Genomic DNA, 21,278 nt, shown 5'->3' on the forward strand with positions numbered 1-21,278 from the left:
TATTATTTCATCGTTACGCTCGGATTATTCTCATTACCAGACATCGTACATTTTATAGCATTATTGGTGTTATGAAATTGGTATAGATAATTCCAACTGAAATGGTAAATTAAGGTTAATATTAACGTACTTAACGCTAATTAATCATTGGGGTTGAAATTGTTTATAAGTACCAATTCCGTTAACACCACTCCGCTGCACCAAAATGCTATAAAATTTACGATGTCTGCTCTTTACAAGCTTTTAGGTACCTACTTACCTAAATATATGTTAGTTAGTGTGCATCATGTCTTGGAAGCTACATTTGACCCACTTCCTAATATCTGGTTTGGGATTGTTAGAATAGTCTCGACGAGTCAGTGATAAAAGCTTGTACCAAAAAAGTTTTTTTTTTCCAAAAACTTATTTAAAAATATTTTTTATTTCATTGAGAATTGTACCTACGAGTATAACTAATATAAGCAAATTTAACATTACAAATATTACAATGCTAGGTCAGCATTTATCGTCTGTATCTGTAAACTATTGAGATTATCTAAAGTTCACGTGACCTTACGGTTCACTACAATCATTGCCAATGCTCTACTCTACATTCCGTGCGTAAACAACTATTACAGAGTTTTAAGAGCCCATCAACCATATCAACGTGCACACTAACGCCACTGCTAAATAATCGTGATTATTTAAATTTAACAACAGGTATTTAAAAAAGGGGGCCGCTACGTACTCTATTGTGTATTTAAGTACCTTTTGAATACATCAATTGTCGTTTTTATGTTGGATTCGCTGGATTCGTGCTATGAACTCAAAACAAAAACGGCCGTTTTAACTTTGGACGCATAGATTGACGGGTTTACTAATATGTGGCCGAAAATTGTACGGCAAATTATCACTTCCCAAACTATTTTTCCCATAGTATCATTTGGCAAAACTATCAGATGGCCAACCAATGTTTCGCATATATAACATGTCGCAAATGATTATTAACAATATTATTGTATGGCAATATATTTAGTTGGTCATGTTTCAAAATGTATTTTATTGTTATGTCGAATGTATTGATAGGCATAAATTATTTTTCGCCTAATATTGTGAATAACCTACCTATCCCAGGGAGCAGTTTCGTTTTTAGGGTCATAAAAAAATTACCCTAACCTAACCTATCTCTGGGAGCAGTTTTGTTTTACGGATCATAAAAAAAAATAACCATAACCTACCTATCTCTGGGAGCAGTTTCGTTTTTAGGGTCATAAAAAAAATAACCATAACCTACCTATCTCTGGGAGCAGTTTCGTTTTACGGGTCATAAAAAAAATGCTAAAAATAATTGTGATCAAATAAAAAGTATGCGAAGTTTCAATTTGGGCAAACGTTATTTAACAATAAATAGTTAGTTAGGTATAATAAAACATTTGCTTAGTGACTATTATTCTAAATAAATCGTGGTAAAATGAACATCTGCTAAATAAAATTGTGATCAAATAAAAATTATGCTAAATAATAATATGCTAAGCATTATGATTGGTTTGCCAACTAAAAGTACTGCAATAAGTTGGTCGGGAAGTGAAATTAGGCGAAAAATATTTCGGCGAGATGGCAGTACACCAGATTGACGAATCCAGCAACTAAAAACTACTTTAATGTATCCAAAAGGTACTTAAATACACAATACAGTACGTAGCGGTCCACTTTTTTAAATACCTGTCGTTACATTTAAATAATCACGATTGTTTAGCAGTGGCGCTAGTGTGCACGTTGATGGGCTCTTAACTAATAATAATCTAAATATTATAAATAGTAACCAAAATTTATAGTCAGGTGCTGCTACTGACGTTATAGAAATAGAAAATATTTATTTGGCGTAAAAACATACATTAGGTACAGCAAATTAAATAAACAAAGAAACGTACACCAAATAGGATGCTGCTGCTGCCGCTCAGCATAAGCAGTGTATGTAAGACACGGCGCTGGTTTTCAGGGCACCCAAAATTAAAAACTATACTAAACGTTCACGAGGCTATAGAAAACAATCCTCTTAACCACTAGTTATAATCATGTTATAAGTAGTTGGAATTTTCTGAGGTAATTTGAAATGTATAACACGTTTTGTTATCTCGAAAAATTACCTGCATGTGGGCGAATGACCTGTTACATTAATTTCCAAATGAGCTGTTACATAAATTTGAAACTTAATACTATCACGATTATAGTCGCTTTTTAAACGACATTGTTACTAAGGACGCTTGCCGAAGACGGGATCTGACCAGCACTCTGCTAAAAATTAAAAGAAATACCTAACACGCTTTTGTTCAACAGAAGGGTTAGAGCCGAAAACAGTTTAAGCCGAAAAAATCATCTTACACAATTTGCCTGTCAGATTTGTGGCCCAGTGTAAAAGCAAATCGTTTTACTTTGAATAGAAATAAATGTGCACAATTAAAAAAATTACAAATTTATTATTTATTTATTCTCGCGCAGAGAATTGCAATCGTAATCCACCGCGGGAACGCTGCCTGCGTGTTGGGCACCCTCCCGAGGGCACCAAATTTTGATAGGTATTTTTAATTTTTAGTTTTAGTTATTTTAATTGTAGTTAGTTTTAGTTTTATATTCCTGTTTATGTCTTTTAAATTTTTAATAATTATTATAAAAGTTCATTCCTCTAAAAATGTGCACAATTAGTTTTTTAGAATTTCCCAAGTCTGCATTTATGTTTATCCTTCGGTCAGGTAAGTGTTTTTTAAAACATTCTCATTCTGTTATTACATAATACTTATTGTTTCCTTCGTATTTAAACACAATCAATGACTCAAGGCTATACAAGTATACAGCCCAGTAGGATCGATGTTATTAACTAGAGATGCACCGGATATTCGGTTACTATCCGGTATTCGGCCTATCCGGCCACTATTTTAACATCCGGCCGGATACCGGATAGTGGCCTAGTATGCGGCCGGATACCGGATAGTAACTTTGCTTGATTTCGGAGTAAACAAAATTGGAATAAGAAACAGTCACGGTCATAATCGTACTCGTTTATTATTTTAAAACAATTTAAAAAACATTCCACTCACTTGCACGCGCACTTATTTTGAACCTAGAAATGAGTCCGCGCGAATGTCCACTACGAAACAGGTCAAAACCTCACAATGCGCACCTGAAAAACCGAAATGTAGGTATAATTCCGCCGGACGAATATTCGGCGGCCGGATACCGAATATTCGGCCAATGGTCAGGCCGAATATCCGGTATACGGCCAAACAACTATCCGTTGCATCTCTATTATTAACCTTTTGTCCATGTTGATAAGGATTCTGGGGCGGATTTTTGAATTTCGAGCGCTCGAATATAATAAATGTTCACTAATATGCCTTTAAACTCTACTAATAGAATTGAAAACTAGTGGTTAATACCACTAGATTCCTAATATCTATTGCTCGTATTTCAAAATCATCAATTCGCCGACTTTCGTTTCGATTCGAGCCACCAAATCGAGCGGTCGAAATTAAAAAATCGGCTACGATAATTTTTGTCATCTTCATCTATTTTTTCGAAAACGATTTTGTGATGATTCTGATTTTGTGATTTCTTTATACAGAGTGAAATTTTATTCACCAGCCATACTCTGCGTAGTGAATTTGTACATAGGTCATCACACTGAACAACTTATAGTATTATGCGACCAATCCCGAAATCGAGAAAAAAATATTTGGCTGTTTCATACATTCCGGCTGATGTCATGCCGCTGTATTCTATGGGACAGTCAAAAATTTTTTCGCGATTTCGGTATTGGTTCTATACCCTATACTATACCTAATAAAAGTTGTTTAGTATGATCTATAAATTCACTACGCCAAGGCCGTCTTAAACTATGCTGGGGCCTTTGAACATATAAGAATTTGGGGCCCTTTTGGAAAGTAAAGAAACTAAACTAAACTAACATTTTTCTACTACGATCTTCTACACGGTGTAACATGAGGAAACCGAATAATTTTAAGAGGGTATTCCTGATCATATTTAGAGACAAAAATGTCCAATAAACTTTTTTGAAATTCGCCTAGTTTCAGAGATAAGTAATATTAATTTAAGAAAAAAAAAAGTTTTTATTGTTACATAGTGTAAAAGGCCTTTTTGATGGTGATGTTGCTGCCATGGGACGTAGTCTAAATATCCTTATTGATAGATGTCAAAAAGTGACAAGTAACACTTTGCAAAATGTAGGTTTTACGAAAAAAAAAAAGTAAAGATCAATTTTAAGTGACAAGTTTACCAATAACATTTATTTTTTATGCACAAATACATTCCAAAAATAGAAAAAATAAAACAAAAAAAATTTTTTTTTTGGCGTAATTGACCTAAACTTATATTACATTTTTTCCTTCTTTTGACCTCAGAAATGCATGGTTGAAATTATTCGGTTTCCTCATGTTACACCGTGTATTTTTACGGATAATCAAATATTATACTGTTACTGTCTGTCCCTCGGGACCCTCTAAGGATGGGGCATAAGCTGGGCAGAAGTCCGTTAATCGTTAATTAACGAACTTAAGTTTTCGAGTACCTAACGGATTAACTTTTAAGTTAACTTTAAAAACCTGTAACGGACTTGTTAACTTCCGTTAACTTTCCTTAAGTCCGTTAATCGTTAATACCTAAGTACTTACCTACTCACACCAAGGCCACACGCTGCCGCGCCGCACCTATCATGTTCCGACTAGGGGCCCGATTCGGATTTTGAAATAGACATCTACTACGTATAGATATCTTTCAGACGTCACCAAGATACGATAACGATATGTTTAAGATCTAACCTGTCAAATTTGACATTTATGCGATTCTGGGGGCCGATTTTTGAATTTCGATCGCTCGATTTCGTCACTCGAAAATCTTTGAAAAACGGCGAAATGCTAATTTTTGAAATACGAGCGATAGAAATTTGGAATCGAGTGGTATTGACCACTCGTTTTCAATTCTATTAGTAGAATTTAAATGCCTAGTAGTGGAGATATTATTGAACGAAATACACGAAATCGAGCGGTCGAAATTCAAAAATCGGCCCCCTGGAGATACTCTTGAACGATTTCCACAAGATATGACTTAGAGATCCAATTCACATCTAATAGATATATCTAACACTATCTGACTCACACCAAGGCCACACGCTGCCGCGCCGCGCCTATCACGTTCCGACTAGGGGCCCGATTCGGATTTTTAAATAGACATCTACTAGATATCTTTCAGACGTCACCAAGATACGATAACGATATGTTTAAGATCTAACCTGTCAAATTTGACATTTATGCGATTCTGGAGATACTCTTGAACGATTTCCACAAGATATGACTTAGAGATCCAATTCACATCTAATAGATATATCTAACACTATCTGACGTAAAAGTGACACTGGTTGCCCGAATTGAGCTGCAAAAGAGAACTAGTTGAAATCTAAACTATAACGTATCTAGAATGGATGTATTACGTGTCGTCCCTTGTGAATATCTTGAAGTTCGAATACGGCAGTAGTTTGCGTTAGGTTCATATGATTCATGAAGGGGAACATGCACCTTATGGCAGATGCTAGCGAATGATATTTTTATTGGCTATGCTATTATTAATTAGTAATGATTACCATGTTAATTAGTACATTAGTCTTTAATAAAAATCAAAATTTATGATTATTTCTACTAGTTTTATTTCCTATTGCGTATATTTACTATATCGAGTTAACGATTAACGAATTAACTTTAACTTCCGTTAAAACTTTTGAAAGTAACGTTTTAACGTTTAACGAAGAAAACTTTTTATTTAACGGATTAACGAAGTTAACTTTTTGATTAACGGTGCCCAGCTCTGAGATGGGGGCCCTAGGTACGGGCCCCGTGTGCCCTTATGGTAAAGACGCGGTATCTACGCAGAGTCTGGCTGGTGAATAAAATTTCACCCTTTACCAGGCTAAGTGATATATATTTCCCACATACGGCACTTCAAACATGTGTTCTATTTTTGATGAGTAAGACTGACATTCGATTGTCATTTTTGAAATGTCAGCCTATGGTAAAGGGTTAACTTTGAACTCACTATTTTTGACCACTACATACCAGTGGCGGCGCGTCTATATTGTTCGTAGGCAAGCCGTAGCTAAGTTGCCGTTCCTTTTCTTCATAAGTTTAAAGAAAATGGCCCAAGAGCCTGAATATCAGACAATCCGATGGGAATCCAGTTCTATGGACGCTCCGCCACTGCTACATACAGTAAGTAGGTCGTAAGATGGTGGTAAGTATATGAAAGGTTAATGAAAGAAATAATATTGTTTTTACTAGATACTTTATTCAATGACACAAAACTTTCACATTTTACAAATAAATCAATAGCTGCTCGAAAAAACACTGGGCGCCCATATATTCAAGTTTGTCTGAAAAAAAAGTATAAATGGCCATAGTCGGTTTTCCATAGTAAGTTGGTACTTAAGTCATTTGATTCGGGTTTTTTTTGTGAGTACCTCTTATGGTGAAGGATATTTTTGCTGAGTATCAACATCCTACTGGTGACAGTTTTTGACTTATGATTTTATTAAATTTTTCTTTAATGTATGTTTTTCGGGATGTATTCAAGCGATTTGCTTCAATTTTTTAAATAGTGTTCTTTATTTAGGTATGCATCGATACTCAAAAAACGAATACCAGTTGTCATATAAAAAAAAAGGAAATGTTAATTGATACTCAGCAAAAATATCCTTCACCATAAGAGGTACTCACAAAAAAAACCCGAATCAAATTGACTTAAGGGCCAACTTACTATGGAAAACCGACTATGGCCTTTATTTTTGACCGTCATAGGGCAAGAATTCTGATAGGCACCTATTTATATACTTACTACCAAAGAGAATTTTAAATAGAGAGTTACTGTCATGGTAAATTATGTAGCTACAGTACATTTACTTCCATCTTTCGACAGAAGATTAAAACTGTTAGAACGCAATTTGACTTTGATCATTATTCTTTTACTGATATGTGTTAAATATTAATATTAACGCCATCTACTCGAGAGTAGGCTGAAGGTTATGGCGCCATCAGGCGTCAAATGGCGTCCTAACAATTTTAATCATGCGTCGAAAGATGGCAGTAAATTTACAGTGGCTACATAATTTACTTTGACAATCCGCCTCTATACACTCTGTTCTCTTTGATACTACTATACCCCGGCTCGGCTTCGCATGGGTTACACCAAACCTTAACGAATTATACACCTAAACCTTCCTCAAGAATCACTATTGATAGTTGAAAACCGCATGAAAATTCGTTTAGGAGTTTTTGAGTTTATCGCGAACACATATGATCACGCGCAATGTTGCGGAATTTCACTTGAACTATTTTTTTCGTACTATATACTGAACTGTCATAACAGCGCCCTCTTGACAATGATCATATACATATTACTGGTCAGACTTTATAATAATGCAATCAATAATTACTTGCGAATTCGGGTAATGTTCATTATCCCTTTCGTGTTTCATTTTTCTGGGTCTGTGATTCTTATTTTTGTCCATGGGGTTCCTAAAACGATAAAAAATTGGGTTGCACTGTTAAAGTATTTTACACATGGCGCCAGAGGATCTACCGCGAAATCCGAAGTTCGCAAATTGCGGGCATCCTTCTCTGTCAGTCTAATTACGCCTTAATTGGAGTAAGTAAAAGAGAATGCCCGCAATTTGCGTAATCCGGTGTTCGCGGCAGGCCCTCAGAGTGTAGCGGGCTTTTTATATAAAAGTTTACCTCATGCTTTTGTAATGCTTCAGGGCGTGAGCTTGTTCCTCAGTGACGACTGGCCGCCATTTTGGCGTAATGTTCACAGAGCTGCTATGCATCTGTAAATGCTTAAAATAATACTTATATTATTTAGTGTACGGACATTTCGCTGCCCCAATATAATATTTTTCGATGAGGCAAATAATAGCTGTCACGTGGTACCACAAATTTGGTCGGACTGCAAAAACTGCCAGGCTACGGTGAGGCCGACCAAGCCATACGTCAACAGGTTTATTTTAGCTATTATAATCGGGGGATTACAGGGTTCTATGTTTCACTTTTGTCGAACTGAAATTTGAACATTGTCATAGTGACATTAAGTCGAATTTCAACTATTTTTAAAATGTAACATAGAACCCTTTAATATTGGGGCAGCGATTTGGTGGCAATCTAAACGGACATTGAATGAACAATAAAAACCGGCCAAGTGCGAGTCGGATTCGCGCACGAAGGGTTCCGTACCATTACGCAAAAAACGGCATAAAAAATCACGTTTGTTGTATGGGAGCCCCACTTAAATATTCATTATATTCTGTTTTTAGTATTTGTTGTTATAGCGGCAACAGAAATAAATCATCTGTGAAAATTTCAACTGTCTAGATCACGGTTCATGAGTTACAGCCTGGTGACAGACAGACAGACGGACGGACAGCGGAGTCTTAGTAATAGGGTCGTTTTTACCCTTTGGGTATGGAACCCTGAAAATGGCCTTTTTAGGCTTTCTAGGAATATTTAGAAGTAATTACGTATCGCTAATGTAATGTAATAGTTAATATACATGAAGACTCACTTTTTTACGGACCGGGTGGCACTCTTTCAGTCTCCGTGCCTTAGGGCCTGAAATCAAACCGACTCCTGAAATCTTAAGAGAAAAGGGGACAACCGCTTTTCCATACACACGTAGCTCCGATTATCCTCTTTGGATGTTTACATTATGGAAAACAGTCATGTATAATTTAATATGTACCTACTAGTACTTAATAGGGGCTGTCCATAAATTACTTCATCTATTTTTGACGATTTTTGACCCCCCCCCCCCCTAAAATCATCCAAAAACCATGCTTCGAATGACCCCGTTTCCTCCTACGTCATGCTACCATCATCCGATGTCCAGACCCCCCCCCCCCCCCCTAATTTGAAATGACGTAATTTATGAATAGCCCCTTATAGGTAATAACCAGAGCTATGAAGGGTAGTATTAAGGCTCATCCCAAGTAGCATGGAAGTGTCGGCAACATCAATATAGCAGCCAATTAAGAACTTAGAGTGATTTAAGGGACGTATAAGAGTGTCAGAAAAGATTTAAGCTGTATAAAAGGTACTTTACAGACATTATACAGCTCAAGCTGTATAAAATCATTATAAAGGATTCTGCGGAAGCATGGGGTGCTTTATCAGAATATAAAAAATCTACTATAAAACTAAAAGTGTTGTGAGAGACTACAAGCTAATTCTATCGTAAAAGCTGTATACAGAGGGTGTTTCATTTTTCCGAATTTTCGATTTTCATCTGACTTTGCTCGAATTCTTGTTCTAACTGATAAGAAAATATTATACGTTAAAAAAAATTAAAATCGGTAAACATTTAGAGGTTGCACAACTTCAACAAAGATTTTTCAAATAACCAACGACTCTACATCGGAGGGTAGAAAATGGTTTAAGCGGCTACCATCAAAGTGGAGAGTAGGGTGATACTGAACCTTCTACATATAAATAAATTGTAAAATTAGTAGTAAACTTGGATTTTGGTTACTCGATAAATGTTCTAATTAAGATTTTCCAGTTTTTCCACCTGTTTCCAAAGGAAAAGTGCTTTTATCGTATTTTAGACGCAAAATTCAGTTTTCTCATTCGATTTTAGTATTAGATCATTATATTTTGTCATTTTAGAACATAGTTCATTTTCACGCAATGTATGGGGTTCTCACTCTACCTTTTCAACTTGTGCAATCTCTAAACGTTATTCGATTCTTTTGAAAATTGAAATAAATAGTTTTTAGTGTGGGGAGACTCCATTGGTGAGCAAAGTCAGGAAAAATATTACAACTTTTTTTTCTCCATACAAAAGTGAATCACCCTACTATACAGGCTGTATTGTACTTGCACTTGGCACTTTTAGCTGTACAAAAGTATCTGTCAACTCCGTTTTAAAACATTAAGTGTTATGAAACACTACAAGCTAATTTTATCGTAAAAGCTGTATACAGGCTGTATTGTAGTATCACTTGGCACTTGTAGCTGTACAAATGTATCTGTCAACCCCGTTTTAAAGCTATTTCTTATGGCGTAATCTTACTCTCCTATAAGAATAGTAGTTGTATAACTTCTGTCTGTAAGGGTATTATAAAACCAAATGAATAAATGGCAGCTATAGTACAGCTTTTTTCTGTATTACCGATAGAGTCGCTTATAACAATCTTTTGGCGTAATTTTACACTCGTATAAGTATAGTAGTGTAATGATTTCTGAAAATAAGTGTATTATAAAACTAAAGGAATATATGACAGTTACAGTCTTCTTCTTCCTCGCGTTATCCCGGCATTTCGCCACGGCTCATGAGAGCCTGGGGTCCGCTTGACAACTAATCCCATGATTTGACGTAGGCACTAGTTTTAGTTTTTTTAGTTTTTACGAATGTTTTTAATGAATGACAGTTACAGTACAGGTTTTTTATTTGTTATACGGATCTCTAAAGAGAATTATAACTTATGTACGGAGAACCGAAATACAGCCAAACGAATACAAATATTCTATTATAAAGCTGTTTTAATTACAAAAGCTGTAAAAGACACTCTATTTATTACACAGCACAGCTACTAAGATTATAATGCTCTCCAACTATCCTGTAGGCTGTTTAAAAATTGTCGCCATTTTACAAGAAATAAAAAAACGTATTTGTAAATATAATTAAAGAAATACTTGCAAATATTTAGCAGACTAACGCCGTGTTATGATTACCAGCTAAAATAAATTGTTTAGCCTTAGAATTAATATTTATAAATATTTTTGATACTCTAACCTTAAAAACAAACAGTAACTTTACCGATTTTTGATATTTTCCTTATGGTTTCTCTTTGTTATTTTGCAGGCGCGTAAATATTTTGCCAGAAAAGATACACAGGTTCACAATAAATAATAATCCGCACTTACCAATAATGTAAAATTCCATTCAAGGCCTGTATAATATTTACTTTTACTTTTACCATCCACTATAACACTTTATTGTCGCCATTACTATATTACGAATGAACAAGATTAAGACATTTTAGTTTCTTAAATGATTATTATTCTCTTGTAATTCTTTCTTATAACTAATTTAAAACTTATATTCTTATATCGTACTTATAAGAGATTATCTGTAGTGTTAAGGTTTCCTGTTACACCGAAATATAGCTGTAATGCAGCTATTATGCAGCTTATGTATTGCTTATACAGCTACTCTACAGCTCTAATAACGCCAAAGGCTGTATAATTTGGGCCCTTTTTTTACTTATAAGGGCTGTATAAGCGCTTATACAGCCTTTGTACAGCCTAACTGTACAGCTTATAGTATACAAATAAACTTTAATACAGCTTATATACAGCTTGCAATGCTACTTGGGATTTAGAAGCGCGCGAACTCGCATGCGTAATTTTTTTTTTTCGAAGCGATTATATCCGAAAATACTTATTTACTTTATGAATATGTAAAGACCCTTATTGGCTTTAAACGACCTATTCAACGATAACCCACACCAAACATTGGATTAAAGCGAAATAGTTATTTACGATACAAGTGCGGAAAAGAGGAAATTCGAAAAGAGTGGCGAATTACCTATTCGCACGTGTATCGTACAACGTTTTACAGTACATATGGCCCTTTAAACTTTTGACATCGCACGAAAAGTGCTATTTTACGCACTAGTGCGGGAAAATAGGACCATATGTACTGTAAAAAAAAAATTTGTACTATTTACTACCGTTCTGTCGCCGTACATGATTTATGTATCCATGCCAAATTGCAGCTTGCTAGCTCTAACAATCACGGAGCAAAGCCGCGGACGGACATAAAGACGGACATGGCGAAACTATAAGGGTTCCTAGTTGACTACGGAACTCTAAAAAGCTGCTGATTGTATCTACATACTGCACCTTAAATACAACTAACCTTTTCCCAACTGGCGATACATTTTGAAACTTGGCTTTTCGCCTACGGAATTTTTCTGAAACATAAAAAAGTCTTGACGGTAGTTCTGTATACACGGTGGCTAAAAAATAATTTAATTCCCGTTGCCAGGGAGGTTTTGGGATTATACTGAGCAACTTTTACTACGGGACCAACCCCGAAATCGCGAAAAAAAGTTTACCCGCCCATAAAAATGGATAAGCCAAAATGTATGAAACAGCCAGATTTTTATTTCAACTGCAACGGGAATGCATTTATTTTTTAGCCATAGGTAATTAAAAATGAAATGAATATGAAGAATTAAGAGAGAGCGACTTCCAATCCGGAGGTCGCGGGTTCAAAGCCCGGCTCATACCAATGACTATTTCGTAACTTAAATTACGTATCCTTTAATATTTACCACCCGCTTTTCTGTGAAGGAAACTTAAGGAAACCGGACTAAACCGAATTAAGGTCTAGTTTCTGGGTTAGAAGGACAGATGGCTGTCGAAACTAGTGCCTACTTGAATTCTTGGGATAAGTTGCCAAGCGAACCCCGGCCTCCCGAGCCGTGGCCAGTATCGACAACGCCAGGAAGATGATGGATGATGAAGAAATTGTGTATGTGTACAGTCGAAAGTTTTAATATACCCATTTCGTACCTTGTCACAGTGACATTCAATATGAAAGTCGCTGGAGACCTCATACTATTGTCACTGTGACAAGGTACAAAATGGGTCATAAATTAAAACTTTCGACCGTACCTTATGACGTGATTGGCTTGATGGCAGTACGGTCATGTAATATACCTGGTTGTAGTACTCCTCCGACTGAAAACGAATGTAAATGTAAAGCTATCATAACAATAATGACACATTTAAAAACATTCAAGAGAAAATTTGGAGTATTTTCATATTTCACTGCTGTCTGTAAAATTTCTACTGTTTTGCACGGTCAAAGATGAATTTATTTTCGATGTGTTATCAACCCCTCTCTATCACCTGAATATCGAAAAGCGATAGAGAGGTAGATATAGTTAGTCAAGCAGATCTTGTCAGTAGTAAAAGGCGGCAAATTTGAAAAATGTAGGCGCGAAGGGATATCGTCTCATAGAAAATATGAATTGCGCGCCTTTTTCTACTGACAAGATTTGCTTGACCATCTATAACAATTTTCGATTTCTCAATGTATAACGTAACGGGCATAAGAGTGTATCACTTTTTTTTTCGAAAATCCATTAACTTTGGGGTTATTTCTACTCAGGATCACGAGGACTAACGATTTAAAAAGAAAAAAAGGTGTCCCAAAAACAAATGACAGTTTTGTGAAGCATTTTCACATACCTGGACCGTCGTCACAAAACTGACACCCAAAATTTGTATGAAAAACTGCGGACATTTATTTTATTGATTTGAGTGTATCTGTGTCTAAACAACCCAAAAGTTTTTCGAAAAAAGTAAATGGTACCAATTTTTCAGAAAACCCCCAACTAGATAATCGCGATCGCGGATATCATAGTTATTGAATTGTATTAGTAATTTAAGTTATTTTTAACAAAATTTAAAGTAATCGATGAGTAGGTACGATCTAAAATAAAATTATGCATTTTTAAAAGTAAAATTCACCCTAATAACTTTTGGGCAAAAAAAGTTACAATCTTTTAACCTTTTCGCCGCCACGTCAATGAAGTAATAGTGTCATCAGCGCCATGTCAAAAATTGCTCGTATACAAACCTGACCAAAGCTACGACTTGATATCAAGTCGTGGCGTGTAGTGTAGTAAATAAAGGTAGTGGACCCCGCAGTAATTCCTCAGCCAGAAAAAACCTTACAATATGATAAAGTATCAAAAAATAAAAAGTATTGTATAAATATCCAAAGAATAATAATAATAGTATTTAAGTAAATACCCAAAGTCTTAAATCGTTAATATCTTTTTAGGGAAAAATGCTCCCTTCAAAATTTCGTCTTCACCGGACATATTCATGTAACGTATTGCAACAATATATGAAATATAAAAAAAAATATCCCAGCAGAAATACCAATAACTTATTTGGTAAAAAAATTTTGGACGGAGGAATTACTCGGTTAAATATATAAACAGATTTGTATTTTTACGTATACATACCTAACTTAGGAGTGTTTTTAGGGTTCCGTACCTCAAAAGGAAAAAACGGAACCCTTATAGGATCACTCGTGCGTCTGTCTGTCTGCTTGTCACAGCCTATTTTCTCGGAAACTACTGGACCAATTAAGTTGAAATTTGGTACACATATGTAAATTAGTAACCCAAAGATGGACATATTTTTTTTATAATTTTAAAATACATATGTTCGAAGTTATTTTAGAAAATACAAATAGCCAAAAAATGACCATTCCCCCTCTATCTCCGAACCTACTGGGTCTAAAATTTTGAAAAAAATACACAAAATACATAGTTCTTTACCTATAGATGACAGGAAAACCTATTAGAAATGTGCAGTCAAGCGTGACTCGGAATTATGTACGGAACCCTAGAAACGCGAGTCAGACTCGCACTTGGCCGGTTTTTTTTTTGATATTTATATGTTAGTTTCGGCTGAGAAATTAATGCATGGGTCTCCATACAACAACTTGCTTCGTTTCCTACACTAGTGTGGGGCACGAAATGTTCGGACTTCATATCAAGTCAATGGCGGCGAAAGGGTTAATGGTGCGGTTTAGCGTTTTAGACCTATTATGTTCGTGAATTTTCTCTATCGGGCGAAAGTTGTTTAATCAGGTTTCGAATCGTTGAAGTTATTAGAGAAAGGCCTCAAAATAGCTACTCATATTTTTTTGCCAACGTATTACGACCTAAAAAAGCGTTATGATTTTTCAAAACTGCCGGCTGAACCCATTGTTAAAAAGTATCAGTTATGTTTCGGAATCTCACCTGTAATAAATAGTTAGACGCTGAAAGAACGTCGCCTAATTCTGTGAACAGAAATTCTCCTGTTAAATACTAAAATAGTACCATGAATACACTTAAATCATACAAAATACTGACCCATATAATAACGGAATAACATAAGGTGGTGGTACTGGTGCTCGACGCGGTCCCAGTACGTGTCTTGAAACTTAAGTCATTGTCAATAGAGGTGACAGCAGGGTGTCATCTATTGGGCATTAGCATGTCGAGCACTAGTACCACCACCTTATTAGGTAATCACACGCCCGCAACATCAAACATCAAACTACTCTTTCTAGTTCTGACTCTAGTACTCGAGGTCGATTCGGTTTAACCTTTATTGAACGCCACAGACGGCAATTGACGTCAACGCAAAATCGTGACAACGACGCCAAAGACGGCATTTGACGTCGATCGTTTTTTGATGAAAATCTACTGAAAATCACCCCACTTTTAGGTTGGCATTATTCATTCACAAAACTAAATTTTACCCCCGTGGCGTCAGTGGCACGGCAAATGGATGCGCCGTTTGGCGTTCAAAAGGTTAAGCAATTGTTCACAGTTTTTATCTTGTTTTCCTTCTCCAAAACTTAACTAATCGAAACGAAATTTTGGAAACTAATTGAGAAAGAAATTATCTGTGTCCGACCGTTTTATTTATGCGTTTACCGTTGCCGATTTTGTATATGCTAGGCGTTTACGGTGCATTTTTTTGGCCGTTTTAGCGCTGTTTGTAGAAACCTAGTTTTTATAAAAATAAATAAAAATCAAACAGGTACTGAACTCCTATAAAAAAACATCTAAGGACCAAAATCCTAAAAGGAAAATGTCGAGAACGTTTGAAAATCGTAAAAAATGTGATCCGTTTGAAGCGGGTTACAGAGTAGAGTATTAATTAAGTAGTAGATATTTTTTTAATATGTACCTAATGCTAGTTTTAAGGTAATTATCTATGGGCCACTAGTTACCCGAAAGAAAGTTTTTCATTTCATTTCATTTTATTAAACCCACCGTGGTCTCCGTGACGATATAACAATGGATCCCATTTCGCGGCGGGACCTTTATATCTATTTTCATGCCAGGCATTTTCGATTAGTACCATGTCAGATGTTCTCCGCATCGGCTAAAATAATAAATTCAAAATGACTAGTTTATTTTATACTTAATTATTTATAGGTCTATAGGTAAGTATAAGTTGTAAATTGAGCACAATACAATAGTGATTATGGTATCGGTTCATACTAAATAGTGAGATTGGTTTCACTGGCGCCGAGTTGATGTGACACTACGTCAAATATTACGGCTAGATACGATATGGATTAGATATCTAGCCGTAATATTTGACGTATCATAAAGTTCGAATCAAGGCCAAAAGCATATCGTTTCACTGGTTTAGCCACTTCGAAAGGATGGGAGGTCGTGCTGTAAAGAGCTCATAATTATTCGGGACGACCGACTGGTCGTGAACCTAAGTATCGGTGAGCGTATAGCTTAATTAGGTACTAAAATAACAATTTCATTTACTTTTCTCTCAAACAACGGGCTCCACCAATCTGAAGTGATAGTGCTGACATCTGCGACAGCCTTCGCTATGGTTGACGTCGATCTATTGGCTTTTACAGTCTCATTTCTGTTCTTCTTCGGTTTCGCAGTCTCATCTGTGTATTCTAGTATCACGTCATCACCGTCTGGCCAGACAAGTATTTCTCTAATTTCCTCTGGAACGATAATTTGGGATAATGATGACATAATACAGGGTGTCCCATAAGTGACACGTCACAGTGACACTGGAGGTAGACCAGGCCAAGAGGACCCAAACCATCTTAACATGACCCCAGTAAAAGTGGCACGGTTTTCGAGTTATTGCCAAATTAAGGTTTTTCATGAATTTAGACCGTTTTAGACATTGTTAGTGCTAGTGTGCACTCGGAAAGGTCTCGAAGTTAATTTTTTTATGTGTACCGTATCATGAATAGTTATTTAAGATAACAGAATAGGTATTTTATCGATAAACAATGTAAAATGCAAAAAAGTCTTGAATTAAATTCACGGCGAAACATTTATTTCGATTTTGACCACCTGTCGTGAAAAAAAAATACTAGAAAAGTAATGAGCAAATAACGTCAAGCTATTGAGCATGTTATGCAGATTCAAAAATGGTATGACACATGTACCTTCCTGTAATAAAATAGGAATTATTATCAATTATCATCTTTCGAAAGCCTCATAAAAATAAGTTAAAACTAGGAAATCAGCAATCCGTTGCTACTTAGTTAAAAATAACGATTTATGTTAAGATATCTAATTCTGGATACAGAAATAAAAAAAAAACGCCTATTCAGTATTTGCCGAATGCCTAAAAGAAAGAGATGAAAAATTGTTATCTCCCTTTTTAAGGATATCATTGAGTTGATAAAGGTTCAAAGAAAATAAAATACTGCAGGTTGAAGTTTAATCAATTTATTAAAGTAATTTTATTATACAATAGGTGCTCGAATTGTTTTTCCCCGGCTCGTATGCACGCTTGGCATCGTCTGTTAAAACTTAAAGTTAATTTTCTTAAATAAAATTTGGATATGTTTCGTGCTGCCTCGAACATACGCCGCCGTAGTTCCTCTTAGGACCTTATTGGCTTGGAGTAAACTTTATCTTTTAAGCATTTTAACAATCCCAAATGGAAAAAATCTAATGGGTTTAGGTCCGGGGAACGCGGCGAACCTGCCACTGGTCCCAATCGGCTGATCCATCTGGGAATTTCTGTGTGAGGTGGTCGCGGACATCGCGAGCGTAGTGTTCTGGGCAGCCATCTTGCTGTGGTTCCAGCTCCAAGAAGATGGATCGGCCGACCAGTGGCATGGCCTAACGTTCCCCGGACCTAAACCCATTAGATTTTTTTATTGGGGATATTTACAAGATAAATTTTACTCCAAGCCAATAACGTCCCAAGAGGAACTACGGCGGCACGAAACAGCACGAAAAATATCCGAAATTTATTTAAGAAAATTAACTTGAAGTTTTAGAAGACGGTGCCAAGTGTGCATACGAGACGGGGAAAAACAATTCGAGCACCTATTGTAAAATAAAATTACTTTAATAAATTGATTAAACTTCAACCTGCAGTATTTTATTTTCTTTGAACTTTTATCAACTCAATGATATCCTTAAAAAGGGAGATAACAATTTTCCATCTCTTTCTTTTAGGCATTCGGCAAATACTGAATAGGCGTTTTTTTATTTCTGTATCCAGAATTAGATATCTTAACATAAATCGTTATTTTTATTAAGTAGCAACGGATTGCTGATTTCCTAGTTTTAACTTATTTTTTTATGAGGCTTTCGAAAGATGATAATAATTCCTATTTTATTACAGGAAGGTACATGTGTCATGCCATTTTTGAATCTGCATAACATGCTCAATAGCTTGACGTTATTTGCTCATTACTTTTCTAGTACTTATTGTTTTTTTCACGACAGGTGGTCAAAGTCGAAATTTATGTTTCACCGTGAATTTAATTCAAGATTAAACCCGTACTTTTTTTGCATTTTACATTGTTTATCGATAAAATACCTAATCTGTTATCTTAAATAACTATTCATGATACCGTACACATACAAAAAATTAACTTTGAGACCTTTCCGAGTGTACACTGGCACTAACAATGTTAAAAACGGTCAAAATTCATGAAAAACCTTAATTTAGCAATAACTCGAAAACCGTGCCACTTTTACTGGGGTCATGTTAAGTTGGTTTGGGTCCTCTTGGCCTGGTCTACCTCCAGTGTCACTGTGACGTGTCACTTATGGGACACCCTGTATATTGAATCTTATAACTATCAATTCTATAGGTACTTAGTTTTTTTAGCATTAGAAAAAAAGGGTAAACTATCTTGACGTGTCTTTTTCTTGAAAAACACGTTGTGAAAAATAAGTCTTATTTAATAGTTTATTCTTCCCAGAATACTCATTCTGGGAATAAACACAGTTCATCAAACTTATCAAAACCTGTCGAAAAAAAAATCGCCAACAAAATAAAAATAAGAATTGGGTTACCTACACAAAACCTTAACTTATTATACCTACACCTAATAGCAGGAGATCTAAGGTCCACCACCTTGCATTTTGGAGGCAAAGCAAACCGCTTGGAACAGGTGTTCCTGGGGGTGATCTGAGCTGATTAAGCCCGGTTGCCAAGAGGTTCCCCCCAGCAGGTGGGCAGGGGAGGGGGGGAAAAAGTGCCTCCGGCGCGCCTCACTCTAAGCTTTATATCTGCATACATCTCGCAACTATATCAAGTTTGGTGTCTTTTTCGTGTAATTCGAGGATGAAGAATTCATTTCTGTGACTAATTTTTCACTCACCCATACAAAAAATTCGAGAAATTCAAAATTCAAAAAAAATCTTTTAATTTTTTTTTTCGTAAATCCTCTAAAAAATTTATACTATGAGGATTTGCTCTAGAAAAAAAATACCTGTGAATAGCCCAGTTATCCTACTATACAGAATAGTAAACTTGTCCAACATTTTTTTTCATAACTCTGTTAAAAAAAATGTTTTGTGTCGCGCGGCGTACCTGCATTGTAAGAACGGTATGCAGCGTTTAGGATTTTTAAGTATGTTTAGATGATTTCTGATAAGTTGTTATTCTTCTGGTTGCAGATTGCATTAATAAATTACTTCTGGACGTGATATATATACAAATATAAATTAAATATATAAATATAGATGTTGGGAAAACCTTCGCCAACAGAGTTAAGTATTATAAATGTGATAAAATTAACATTATTATTTGTATGTCTTTTCCATATCTCGGGACCACGGGGTCCCGGACCTTTGGGAGGCGTACGTGGGGCCGAAGCCAACAGCGCAGAGGCCCTTTAAGGCACTTTAATCTAAAAGCAAGGGATACATGTAGAGATGGGTAGTGAGTAAATACTCACGGGTAAATACCGAGTAAATACTCAGTATTTACTCAATATACCCGTATTTACTCGTTTATACCCAAATTGGTGGGTATAAACTATTTAGAGTGCTGAAACGGGCAAATAAATTTGAAATATAGGTGTATTATGGAAGCCGCTACTGGATTAAGTACTCAAAATTGTAAGAAATGTATTTTTAAGAGGGGCACTCCATACATGTAACTAATTGTCACGAAAAAAAAATTCAGAAGCCACCAACGTGTTGCACATCATTAAATTGGTCTTTAAAAATAACTGGAATGTTTCTAAGAACATTTTTGGATAAATTGAATATTTTTGGAATAAAACCGTTTCGAAAGGCCAAAATAATGTTTATCTCTCTATAACTTTAGAACCAAAGTTCATAAAAAATATGAAAACATATCGGGAGATTAGCCGTATAATAGAGTACAAAAAACAATATTTTGAACATCATCGGTTGAGCCATTTATGAGTTTTCTTTAAAAAACCCTTAATAAAAGGTCGTAAGTGCCGCGTAAACACGCACTTTTGCGCGACATGCAGTTATCTAGAAAATCGATAGAATTGAAGTACCATATTTTTAAAGTAAATACCTACTTATTTAAAACAAAATTGTTAACTGTGCATTATCACAATTTGCCTCTCACTAATAATTACCTTTTTTTCCTAAATTAAGCGTCCTATATGCTTTTTATTTTATAGATATTGTTAATACACGTTAGCACTCTTCAATAAAAGACAATTTTGTTCTTAAATCTCACTTTTTGAATATTTTATAAGCAATCGTTTTTACCCACCTAAATGAGTAAATACGGGTATTTATCGGGTGCTTTGAGTAAATACCGAGTAAATACTCAGTATTTACTCACCCCTACCCATCTCTAGATACATGTGGTGGATACTATCCCCGAACGCACAATGTGATACATCCGGAGATGGTCCCCGCCAGGTGCAAAGACTATTGCAGTGCAGCACTTTTGTGCTGCGATGGGAACTAAGGTCATGGGCTATAGATTTGAAAGTTGGATGGACTGGATAATGGGCTATGGGAGAGCCTAGCGGACACCTGCCGTGACAATCAGTCTCAAAATTGTAAATGACAGGTGGTGACTCGCCAACTCCTTGAGTGGGCCCCGCAATGGCCGCACGCACAATGCGACAACAGGGCAACACTTTGGAGTGGCTGTGAGGTTGTCGAGATGTGACTCTGCGGTAGCCAGATCCCGGTAATCCGTTCAGCAGGCCGCCGGCGTTATGACATTTTACACTTCCAACCTGGAGCATAGGTCCCTCTCTTGCGACTCCATTCTGGCCGGCCAATCAAGGCAAGCACAGAGGCGAGGGCCAGATGACAGGGCCCTCTGGAATAGGGGTCCGCGGTGTCGCCACTCACCGTCAGCTCGCCACAAGCTGCCCCCGCGGGACATTATTATTATTATTGTGGTGTTGTGGGCCTTTGA

At 36.1% G+C, this 21,278-nt stretch overlaps 2 protein-coding genes across 2 annotated transcripts in view; both read right to left on the minus strand.

Moving 5' to 3' along the window:
• Positions 1-21,278, minus strand: part of LOC134801033 (uncharacterized) — a 338,387-nt gene that overhangs the window by 155,630 nt on the left and 161,479 nt on the right. The gene's annotated exons all lie outside the window — the stretch shown is intronic.
• Positions 6,308-21,278, minus strand: part of LOC134801062 (uncharacterized) — a 79,008-nt gene continuing 64,037 nt past the window's right edge. The window contains exons 20-28 of the mRNA XM_063773591.1: positions 16,403-16,596; positions 15,890-16,001; positions 14,864-14,904; positions 12,714-12,779; positions 11,953-12,007; positions 8,596-8,642; positions 7,773-7,873; positions 7,472-7,553; positions 6,308-6,412 (exon numbers count right to left, since the gene is read on the minus strand). Of these exons, the coding sequence (XP_063629661.1) occupies positions 6,365-6,412; positions 7,472-7,553; positions 7,773-7,873; positions 8,596-8,642; positions 11,953-12,007; positions 12,714-12,779; positions 14,864-14,904; positions 15,890-16,001; positions 16,403-16,596 (746 nt within the window). The 3' untranslated portion in view covers positions 6,308-6,364. The remainder of the gene's footprint in view (positions 6,413-7,471; positions 7,554-7,772; positions 7,874-8,595; positions 8,643-11,952; positions 12,008-12,713; positions 12,780-14,863; positions 14,905-15,889; positions 16,002-16,402; positions 16,597-21,278) is intronic.

Source organism: Cydia splendana, chromosome 21 (assembly GCF_910591565.1).
Source record: "Cydia splendana chromosome 21, ilCydSple1.2, whole genome shotgun sequence".
In the NCBI taxonomy this organism is placed as follows: Eukaryota; Metazoa; Arthropoda; class Insecta; order Lepidoptera; family Tortricidae; genus Cydia; species Cydia splendana.